The sequence below is a fragment of the Magallana gigas genome, chromosome 7 (genome assembly GCF_963853765.1).
Source record: "Magallana gigas chromosome 7, xbMagGiga1.1, whole genome shotgun sequence".
Taxonomy (NCBI): domain Eukaryota; kingdom Metazoa; phylum Mollusca; class Bivalvia; order Ostreida; family Ostreidae; genus Magallana; species Magallana gigas.
Genome location: NC_088859.1, coordinates 48,335,551 through 48,347,423, shown reverse-complemented (window position 1 = coordinate 48,347,423; position 11,873 = coordinate 48,335,551). Strand labels below are relative to the sequence as shown.

At 38.1% G+C, this 11,873-nt stretch overlaps 1 protein-coding gene across 1 annotated transcript in view; it reads left to right on the top strand.

Annotated features, from left to right (window-relative positions):
* LOC105331718 (set1/Ash2 histone methyltransferase complex subunit ASH2) overlaps positions 1-11,873 on the top strand; it is a 29,309-nt gene that overhangs the window by 1,653 nt on the left and 15,783 nt on the right. Inside the window, exons 2-14 of the mRNA XM_011434031.4 lie at positions 356-396; positions 562-616; positions 4,776-4,865; positions 6,104-6,192; positions 8,050-8,141; positions 9,006-9,101; positions 9,262-9,333; positions 9,438-9,528; positions 9,747-9,816; positions 9,945-10,162; positions 10,396-10,473; positions 10,612-10,701; positions 10,839-11,035. Coding sequence (XP_011432333.2) covers positions 356-396; positions 562-616; positions 4,776-4,865; positions 6,104-6,192; positions 8,050-8,141; positions 9,006-9,101; positions 9,262-9,333; positions 9,438-9,528; positions 9,747-9,816; positions 9,945-10,162; positions 10,396-10,473; positions 10,612-10,701; positions 10,839-11,035 — 1,279 coding nt within the window. The remainder of the gene's footprint in view (positions 1-355; positions 397-561; positions 617-4,775; positions 4,866-6,103; positions 6,193-8,049; positions 8,142-9,005; positions 9,102-9,261; positions 9,334-9,437; positions 9,529-9,746; positions 9,817-9,944; positions 10,163-10,395; positions 10,474-10,611; positions 10,702-10,838; positions 11,036-11,873) is intronic.

The following is an 11,873-nucleotide window of genomic DNA, read 5'->3' as shown; positions in this document are numbered from 1 at the left end:
ATGATATGGGAAGCCATATTTTACAGGGAACTGCTGCTCTAATTAAAACTGTTTGTCCAATAAGGTTCCATAGAATCAATATGCAGCTGGTCTGAATTTCTCTTTGCACAAGTTTTGTCGGTAGAGCTCACTTCACGCTGGTGAGCTGTGCTCTCTATTAATTTGCAACACTAATAAATTAATATTTCATTAGATGTCTAACTTATTCTAAATAGACAAAATTTAGTCCCAGCCCCCCCCCCCCCTCTCTCTCTCTCTCTCTCTCTCTCTCTCTCTCTCTCTCTCTCTCTCTCTCTCTCTCTCTCTCTCTCTCTCTCTCAGGGCATTAAGTTTGTTGTATTTTTACCATTTATAGTAGAGCTGAATCAGAAGCAACCAACAAAGAAGATGGTGAAAGTAAGTGTAGAATTTAATCAACATATCAAATATATAAAAAGTTATTAAACATTATAAATGAAGTGTTTTCAAATACATAGCTACTCATGAACCCATGTCCATCCTGCATCCCGTGTATGATATCCAGCAAGGAAACCATTATATTCTGAATCTCTCCCTTTATAGGTGAAATGGCTGAGGAAGCCATGTCTGTGGATGACGAAGGCTCAGAATGTTACTGGTAAGTCAGAGTGTATTGTCAAATCTCAGAATGTTACTGGTAAGTCAGAGTGTAGTGTCAGATCTCAGAATGTTACTGGTGAGTCAGAGTGTTGAGTCAGATCTCAGAATGTTACTGGAGAGTCATAGTGTTGTGTCAGATCTCAGAATGTTACTGGTGAGTCAGAGTGTAGTGTCAGATCTAAGAATGTTACTGGTAAGTCAGAGTGTTGTGTCAGATCTCAGAATGTAACTGGTGAGTCAGAGTGTAGTGTCATATCTCAGAATGTTACTGGTGAGTCAGAGTGTTGTGTCAGATCTCAAAATGTTACTGGAGAGTCAGTGTTGTGTCAGATATCAGAATGTTACTGGTGAGTCAGAGTTTAGTGTCAGATCTCAGAATGTTACTGGTGAGTCGGAGTGTTGTGTCAGATCTCGGAATTGTACTGGTAAGTCAGAGTGTTGTGTCAGATCTCAGAATGTTACTGGTGAGTCAGAGTGTTGAATCAGATCTCAGAATGTTACTGGTAAGTCAGAGTGTTGTGTCAGATCTCAGAATATTACTGGTAAGTCAGAGTGTTGTGTCAGATCTCAGAATGTTACTGGTGAGTCAGAGTGTTGAGTCAGATCTCAGAATGCTACTGGTGAGTCAGAGTGTTGTGTCAGATCCCAGAATGTTACTGGTGAGTCAGAGTGTAGTGTCAGATCTCAGAATGTTACTGGTGAGTCAGAGTGTTGTGTCAGATCTCAAAATGTTACTGATGAGTCAGAGTGTTGTGTCAGATCCCAGAATGTTACTGGTGAGTCAGAGTGTCGTGTCAGATCTCAGAATGTTACTGGTGAGTCAGAGTGTAGTGTCAGATCTCAGAATGTTACTGGTGAGTCAGAGTGTTGTGTCAGATCCCAGAATGTTACTGGTGAGTCAGAGTGTTGTGTCAGACCTCAGAATGTTACTGGTGAGTCAGAGTGTAGTGTCAGATCTCAGAATGTTACTGGTGAGTCAGAGTGTAGTGTCAGATCTCAGAATGTTACTGGTGAGTCAGAGTGTAGTGTCGGATCTCAGAATGTTACTGGTAAGTCAGAGTGTAGTGTCAGATCTCAGAATGTTACTGGTAAGTCAGGATGTTGAGTCAGACCTCAGAATGTTACTGGTGAGTCAGAGTGTAGTGTCATATCTCAGAATGTTACAGGTAAGTCAGAGTGTTAATTCAGATCTCATAATGTTACTGGTGAGTCAGAGTGTAGTGTCAGATCTCAGAATGTTACTGGAGAGTCAGAGTGTTGTGTCAGATCTCAGAATGTTACTGGTGAGTCGGAGTGTTGTGTCAGATCGCAAAATATTACTGGTGAGTCAGAGTGTTGTGTCAGATCCCAGAATGTTACTGGTGAGCCAGAGTGTCGTGTCAGATCTCAGAATGTTACTGGTGAGCCAGATGTTGTGTCAGATCTCAGAATGTTGCTGGTGAGTCAGAGTGTAGTGTCAGATCGCAAAATATTACTGGTGAGTCAGAGTGTTGTGTCAGATCTCAGAATGTTACTGGTGAGTCAGAGTGTAGTGTCAGATTCCAGAATGTTACTGGTGAGCCAGATGTTGTGTCAGATCTCAGAATGTTACTGGTGAGTCAGAGTGTTGTGTCAGATCCCAGAATATTACTGGTGAGCCAGATGTTGTGTCAGATCTCAGAATGTTACTGGTGAGTCAGAGTGTCGTGTCAGATCTCAGAATGTTACTGGTGAGCCAGAGTGTCGTGTCAGATCTCAGAATGTTACTGGTGAGTCAGAGTGTAGTGTCAGATTCCAGAATGTTACTGGTGAGCCAGAGTGTAATGTCAGATCCCAGAATGTTACTGGTGAGCCAGATGTTGTGTCAGATCTCAGAATGTTACGGGTGAGTCAGAGTATCGTGTCAGATCTCAGAATGTTACTGGTGAGCCAGAGTGTCGTGTCAGATCTCAGAATGTTACTGGTGAGTCAGAGTGTAGTGTCAGATTCCAGAATGTTACTGGTGAGCCAGAGTGTACTGTCAGATCTCAGAATGTTACTGGAGAGTCAGAGTGTTATGTCAGATCGCAAAATATTACTGGTGAGTCAGAGTGTTGAGTCAGATCTCAGAATGTTACTGGTGAGTCAGAGTGTAGTGTCAGATCTCAGAATGTTACTGGTAAGTCAGAGTGTAGTGTCAGATCTCAGAATGTTACTGGTGAGTCAGAGTGTTGTGTCAGATCTCAGAATGTTACTGGTGAGTCAGAGTGTAGTGTCAGATTCCAGAATGTTACTGGTGAGCCAGAGTGTAGTGTCAGATCTCAGAATGTTACTGGTGAGTCAGAGTGTAGTGTCAGATTCCAGAATGTTACTGGTGAGCCAGAGTGTTGAATCAGACCTCAGAATGTTACTGGTGAGCCAGAGTGTAGTGTCAGATCTCAGAATGTTACTGGAGAGTCGGAGTGTTGTGTCAGATCTCAGAATGTTACTGGTGAGTCAGAGTGTAGTGTCAGATCCCAGAATGTTACTGGTGAGCCAGAGTGTAATGTCAGATCTCAGAATGTTACTGGTGAGTCAGAGTGTTGTGTCAGATCTCAGAATGTTACTGGTGAGTCAGAGTGTTGTGTCAGATCTCAGAATGTTACTGGTGAGCCAGAGTGTAGTGTCAGATCTCAGAATGTTACTGGTGAGTCAGAGTGTAGTGTCAGATCCCAGAATGTTACTGGTGAGCCAGAGTGTAATGTCAGATCTCAGAATGTTACTGGTGAGTCAGAGTGTTGTGTCATATCTCAGAATGTTACTGGTGAGTCAGAGTGTTGTGTCAGATCTCAGAATGTTACTGGTGAGTCAGAGTGTTGTGTCAGATCTCAGAATGTTACTGGTGAGTCAGAGTGTTGAATCAGACCTCAGAATGTTACTGGTGAGCCAGAGTGTTGTGTCAGATCTCAGAATGTTACTGGTGAGCCAGAGTGTACTGTCAGATCTCAGAATGTTACTGGAGAGTCGGAGTGTTGTGTCAGATCGCAAAATATTAATGGTGAGTCAGAGTGTTGTGTCAGATCCCAGAATGTTACTGGTGAGCCAGAGTGTCGTGTCAGATCTCAGAATGTTACTGGTGAGTCAGAGTGTTGTGTCATATCTCAGAATGTTACTGGTGAGTCAGAGTGTTGTGTCATATCTCAGAATGTTACTGGTGAGTCAGAGTGTTGTGTCATATCTCAGAATGTTACTGGTGAGTCAGAGTGTTGTGTCATATCTCAGAATGTTACTGGTGAGTCAGAGTGTTGAATCAGACCTCAGAATGTTACTGGTGAGTCAGAGTGTTGTGTCAGATCGCAAAATATTACTGGTGAGTCAGAGTGTTGTGACAGATCCCAGAATGTTACTGGTGAGCCAGAGTGTAGTGTCAGATCTCAGAATGTTACTGATGAGTCAGAGTGTTGAATCAGACCTCAGAATGTTACTGGTGAGCCAGAGTGTAGTGTCAGATCTCAGAATGTTACTGGAGAGTCGGAGTGTTGTGTCAGATCGCAAAATATTAATGGTGAGTCAGAGTGTTGTGTCAGATCCCAGAATGTTACTGGTGAGCCAGAGTGTCGTGCCAGATCTCAGAATGTTACTGGTGAGTCAGAGTGTTGTGTCATATCTCAGAATGTTACTGGTGAGTCAGAGTGTTGTGTCAGATATCAGAATGTTATTGGTGAGTCAGAGTGTAGTGTCAGATCGCAAAATATTACTGGTGAGTCAGAGTGTTGTGTCAGATCTCAGAATGTTACTGGTGAGTCAGAGTGTAGTGTCAGATCTCAGAATGTTACTGGTGAGTCAGAGTGTAGTGTCAGATCTCAGAATGTTACTGGTGAGCCAGAGTGTACTGTCAGATCTCAGAATGTTACTGGTGAGTCAGAGTGTAGTGTCATATCTCAGAATGTTACTGGTGAGTCAGAGTGTACTGTCAGATCTCAGAATGTTACTGGTGAGCCAGAGTGTTGTCTCAGACCTCAGAATGTTACTGGTGAGTCAGAGTGTAGTGTCAGATCGCAAAATATTACTGGTGAGCCAGAGTGTAGTGTCAGATCTCAGAATGTTACTGGTGAGTCAGAGTGTTACTGTTGATAAATGTGGAATTTTGAAAATTTGAAAATTTCTCTTCACACACAAATTGAAATGGAAGTTATAATCAGCATTGAATTTTTTTTCAGTGGAAAAGGTAGAAATCTAGGAACAGTAGAAATTCAGTGTGGATTCTGTTTTCGGTGGTTCCATCAAGATTGTATTGGATGTTATCTTGGGTATGTGATATCACTGTGTTTTTTAGTCAATGTTAAGGGCATGAAAATTTACTGTCATTTAGGGTATGTTATAACACTTTTGAAAGTTAAATCATGATATTTTCATTTACTTTCTTTCCCCCTATCAAATTGCATTGATTTATTTGAGTGATATTTACGCATAACACAGAAGACCCAATCACCAAATCTGGTGTGTATGAATACAGTCTTCCTTTAGTATTTCTCGAAGAACATGACTGACTCTCCTCGTGACTTCAAGCCAGATCCTGATCTGATATTATACTTACGCTGATTAATATTTCATTGATGTAAACATATTTTGACAGTAAAATGAATTCAATTGATTTATTTCTTAGTATACAAAAAGTAAATTCATCAAATTACAGAATGATTAATAAAATTCTCTTATAAGTTATCAAATCCCTGTGCACTATTTTTGTCAGCATGATTCGGCTGTTCCAATGGTTCTTCCATTAATTGCACATTACTTGTTGAATAAGGCAGAGATTTTTAAAACAAAATCATGTTTTCGGAAAGAGAATAAATGTTAAAAAACGTAAATATAAGCATTGAATCATTATTTTTTGAAAGTTGTGGTCGCTTAACTGCAACGGTGTGTGCAAACAAATTTTCATAACGCACTAGCGCGCGTTATTCAATTTGTATGCACACACCATTGCAGTTATGAGACCACATCTTTAAAAAAAAATTGATTCAATGCTTAATTAAATTAAATGTTATCTAGGATATGTTATAATAATATTCAATCTTTAAATCAGTTTATCTGTTAATTCACTGTTGTAAATGTGTGTTATAGTATTATGCAATATCTAAGTCATGTTAATTTCACTGTTATGTAGAGTATGACAATAAAGGTTATAACAACATTCAGTCGTAAAGTCAGATTTACTTATTGTTTCCTTTGGTGTGTTATAGCACTATGAAATGTTAAAGTCATGTTTTTACTGTTTTCTAGGGAATAACACTGTTCAACATCAAAACCATGTATATGTATAATTTATTGTTATTTAGCATTATAGTAAAGGTAAAGTCCTGGTTAAATTTACGATCATAACTGCAGATTAATATGTATAATTAACAACACATGATGATGATGATGATGATGATGATGATGATGATGATGATGATGATGATGATGATGATGATGATGATGATGATGATGATGATGTTTTTATAAATGACCTAGTGATTGTATCATGAGGATGATTTTATTACAGGACAGCCATTCCTTTTATGACAAATTATCAGTTTGCCTGTAGAGGGTGCAGCCCTAATGGTTTAGAAAATTTCACAAAAAAAGTATCAAGTAAGTAATTGTAATTTAGAATATGTGTACGAGTTCTGTTTTTGTTCATGTATAAAGACCAAATGATGTGCTAGACAGTGTCCTATGGGATTATCATTACAAATGTACATACAAACCCCTATCCTAAATGTACAATAGTTGAATGTGCCAACCTTACCATTTATTTATCTTTGCAACAATAATCAATTAAATAATACACAGAATATTGTAACTGGACATGTTTTACATTTCTACTGATCATTCACAAGGCTTTGAATGTTGAAGTTCATGGGCCTCTTGTTTTTAGCTCACCTGAGCTGAAAGCTCAAGTGAGCTATTCTCATCACATTTTGTCTGTCGTCCGTCTGTCTGTCTGTCTGTAAACTTTTCACATTTTCAACATCTTCTCAAGAACCACTGGGCCAATTTCAACCAAACTTGGCACAAAGCATCCTTAGCCTAAGGGGATTTAAAGTTGTGAAAATTAAGGACTACGCCTATTTGCAAAGGGAGATAATTAGGAATTTATGAAAATTTTCGAGAATTTTTCAAAAATCTTCTCATGAACCATAAGACCAGGAAAGCTGAAACTTGTGTGGAAGCATCCTCAGGTAGTGTAGATTCTAATTTGTGAAAATCATGACCCCTGGGGGTAGGGTGGGGCCACAATGGGGGGTCGAAGTTTTACATAGGAATATACAGAGTAAATCTTTAAAAATCTTCTTCTCAGAAACTAATCAGCCAGGAAAGCTGAAACTTGAGTAGAAGCATCCTCAGGTAGTGTAGATTCTAATTTGTGAAAATCATGACCCCCGGGGGTAGGTTGGGGCCACAATGGGTGGTCGAAATTTAACATAGGAATAGATAGAGTAAATCTTTAAAAATCTTCTTCTCATGAACCATAAGACCAGGAAAGCTGAAACTTGTGTGGAAGCGTCCTCAGGTAGTGTAGATTCTAATTTGTGAAAATCATGACCCCCGGGGGTAGGGTGGGGCCACAATGGGGGGGTCGAAGTTTTACATAGGAATATACAGAGTAAATCTTTAAAAATCTTCTTCTCATGAACCATAAGACCAGGAAAGCTGAAACTTGTGTGGAAGCGTCCTCAGGTAGTGTTAATTCAAAGTTGTGAAAATCATGATCCCCAGGGCTAGGGTGGGGCCACAATGGGGGGTCAAAGTTTAACATAGGAATATACAGTAAAACACACTTATAACGAAGTGCCAGGGACGGGCAATTTAACTTCGTTTTAAGTGTAATTCATTATATCCGTCAAGTTTACAACATGAAATAGAGACTTGGGGAATGAAATTCACTTCGCTGTAAGCGTCAATTCATTATAAGCGTGTTCGTTATAACCGTGTTTTACTGTATATGGTAAATCTTTAAAAATCTTCTTCTCAGAAACTAATTAGCCAGATGATTCTTTATAATTGTTAAGACTTTGGCCCCAGGACAATTCTTTGGCCTCACAAGAAGGTTCAGAGTTTGATGTACGTTTATATCCCATATATAAACAATTGTTAAGGATCTTTTTGAGAACTGCAATACTCAACATGTGATATGACTATAAAATCATCCTGTTAGAAAAGGGACTAATGATTATAAACATAAGAATATCCAGGGGAAAAATGGATTTTATTTATACAGGATCTACTCGTATTATTGTACATTGTCCAGATAGTTTGTATTATGACTCCATTAAGCTGATTTTATCATACCTATTGTTCCTCAGGTGAGCGATGTGGCCCATGGGCCTCTTGTTTGTTGTTTTGTTTTGTACCTCCTCTTTGTCAAAAATTTACCAGTAACTTTTGAAAAATATCATTCAAAGGTTAGTATATGAAATTTAAATTTTTTTTATTTCTGTTACTCAGGTTTTCCTCAAATTTGTTACACTGCCATAGCCAACCTCTGTTACCAGACTGATCCGGCCTCAGAAAATCCACAGATGTTCTCTAGAGATGGGGTTTGTTACAATCATTGATGCTTTTCAGAAACAAGATTTACTTGCTCAAGTTTAAATTCAAGGTTCATGACTAGTGATAAGTAATGGAGAATGGATTGGAGTCAATCCGGTATACATTTGTTGATGTTACTATAGGATCATTTCAGATTTCTTTGTTGAATTATGATTGATCCCATGAAGAAACAATGACATATGATAGATTTGTTGTGTGGGATCATGACTGATCTCTATGTTAAAAGAAGACGTACTGTAGATTCCTAACTAAATGCGAGGAATTAATATCAACGTAAAATCGTGAGAATCACATCTCACAAATTTTTAAAATCTCGCTTTTATTTTTCAGACAGATGTAAATTACATGAAAAATTTGACTTTCGCGATTTTATATTCTCGCAGTTTGATGGAAAACGGAGGAATTGCGTAATTAAGTACTCGCTTAAAACAAGGAATCTACAGTATTCCATATAGAAACATGAGTTATTATGAGAGATTATGAGAGATTTTTATATGGGATTGCAACCCATTCTTATGTCATGATGATGTTGCAAGATTTCCTGTGAAATATAATTTTTTTTCTGGGAGGCCATTATAACCATTTCCTGTGCGATTCAGCAATATTTAGGGCAAAGTATAAAATTATCTCATTTGTGACATAACGAGAAAACTTAGAGTCATTACTGATCGCAATGTAGGAACAAGACTGCTTACTCTATAGAATTTTCATTAATCCTGAATGAGATTATGGCTGATTATTACACAGGAACTTGGTTGTTTCCTACGTAAAATCATCAGTGCTAGAGTTGTAGGATGGTAGCTGATCCCTTTGTAGGATCTCGGTTGATGATCTTTGCTGTTTGCTTACAGGAGATCATTCCATTCATTGATAAACAATGGGAGAACCTGACAACCCAGACCAGAAGAACCAAGCAAACATGGCATGCCACTGTCGCCAAAACCTTGGTATATACTCAGTTTCATTCTGACACACTACAAGTCAAAAAAGTTATTTGGAAAATTTATTCAACATAGATGTACCAATAATTTTTTTTCATCACATGCATATTTTCTTGATTATTTGTGTGTAATTATTTGGTAAAGGAGTCACTTATTCTGCTTTCAGTCCAAAGAAACAGAAATGTTCACTTACAAAGAAGAAAATCTTGGAGATCCTCATTTTGGGTTGACTCTCTCTGTAAGGAATTTCATACAAATTTTGTCTTTTTTTATCACAAACTTGAATGGTTATTTCAGCTTTATATAGAATATTGACATCTTGAATTTACTGAACAATTTCAGGATCTGTACAAAGTTGGTCCCTACAGTGAAATCTTGAAACAAAGTGGAAGTGTGCCCTCTATTGGCAAGAGTGGAGGTTTTGTGGACAGTGGTTAGTAAATTCTCTAATTTACATTTACCACCTCTATTTTACAAAACACCATGTCTATTTTAATAGACAAATGGTTAATGTAAACAGCAAACATTATAATTACAATTTGATGCACTTGCTATGCATTATTTTGATCATAGTTTGTTAGATTATTTTCAAGTTAACTACCACTTTTAAAAATGCATTGCTGATTTGCATGATTTCTGAATGATTAACAGGAAAGGGTAGAGGGTACAAAAGAAAGGCCCCAGACTCAGTACAGCTCCCTGGAGTCAAACAAAAGAGAGGGTATGTACTCAGGACTTGTGGATCAAGAATGCTATTGTTATGTATCAACAAGTCTGATTATCTAAGTGTACAGTATGGTATTTAAGATGACAACAACTACAATATAACTATGTCATTGTCTTTGTTAGTGATCTTGGACCCACTACCAAACAGGCCCCGCATGGCTATCCATTGGAACATCCATTTAACAAAGATGGATACCGATATATTCTGGCAGAAGCAGACCCTCACGCCCCAAACAGACAGGCTTTTGATGAGAGTCTAGACTGGGCAGGAAAGCCTATCCCTGGCTATCTGTATAGAACCTTCTTAGGAACAGATGTACTGTTTGCACTGAATGACAGAGGTAGAGTGAAGAGAAAGGTCGATGTATACAGATGTATATGTTTAGTATTAATCTACTGACTCAATGAGAAAAAGACAGAGTGAGACAGAGAGGGAGAGGGAGATGTATACTTGAGTATTTATCTACTAGCTAAAAAACAGGGTTTTCAGAGATTTATATAGTAACTTCTTTCGAGAGTATGAATGCTTTATGTCAGGATTAGTGTACAGGTGTTTGAATTTGTACATTTCCAGCTCCACAGTTGAAGATTTCTACTGACCGACTGAGTGTGACGGGGGAGAAGGGTTACAGCATGGTCCGGGCCACTCATGGTACACACAAGTACAAGCACTGCTACTTGGCTTTGAAATCTATTTCTGCTGTGGTTAAAATTCTATTCTCATGACAATATAAACATAACTTGAATTCCTCTCATTGATTCCGTACTGTATTTGTATATTTTTTTTCAGGGGTGAGGAGGGGAGCCTGGTATTTTGAGGTCCTTATTGAGGAGATGCCACAGGATTCTGCCACAAGAATAGGGTGGTCACAGTCGCTAGGTAATTCATTATATCATGCTACACAATCAGTATATTTGATAACAATCAGAGTTGCTTCCCTTATGCAGTTTTAAATTGAATTGCAACTCTCAGTTGCCAAGTCCTTTACCTGTGATTACATCACTTTGACATTTCAGGTAACTTACAAGCCCCCTGTGGTTATGACAAGTTTAGTTACTCCTTTCGTTCACGGTTGGGGACAAGATTTCACCAGAGCCGAGGGAAGCACTACTGCGACGGGGGATACTCGGAGGGGGATGTCCTCGGGTTCTTCATTCATCTACCAGAACCTGACAACCCAGGAAAACTCCTCCCAAACACATTCAAAGACAGGGTAAGTGCACCATATTTTCACCGATTTAATTCTCAGCTTCTCATACAGATTGCTATTGGTGGTGAACTAATTCATAGCACTTAGTGGTTTGTTCTCTGTACAGAAACCAGACTTGGTATTAACAAGTACATTTACTCTATTTTATACTTAATCAACAGTTAACCCTGATTTTTTAAATAATTTGTGAAAAGGGATATCACAATTTCATGTGGTTTTTCAACATATTTTAAGGCATCTGTGAGTGGGTTAATTAAATTACACTGTCTAGTAATCTAAACTGAATAATGAAAGTGGATTTTTGTACTTGTTCTACGAGAATATGTAATTATGAATTAAGAGTGAGGATAAACACATGTACATAATATTAATGAGATATAAATTCATATCATGTCTAGAAAAACTGATGAAGGTATTAATTTGGTATACAAGTACTACATTTACAGTGTATGACTAGTTTTGGTTCTGGAGACTAAATTCAATCTTCAAGATAGGAATGGTGTGAATAAAGGCCTTTTTCTTTTATTTTTTAGCTCAAGTGAGCTTTTCTGATCACATTTTGTCTGTCGTCCGTCTGTCCGTAAACTTTTCACATTTTCAACATCTTCTCAAGAACTACTAGGCCAATTTCAACCAAATTTGGCACAAATCATCCTTAGGCAAAGGGGGTTCAAAGTTGTGAAAATTAAGGGTCACACTCTTTTTCAAGGGGAGATAATTAGAAAGTAATGAAAAATTTTGAGAAATTTTCAAAAATCTTCTTCTCAAGAACCATTAAGCCAGGAAAGCTGAAACTTGTGTGGAAGCATCCTCAGGTAGTGTAGATTCAAAGTTGTGAAAA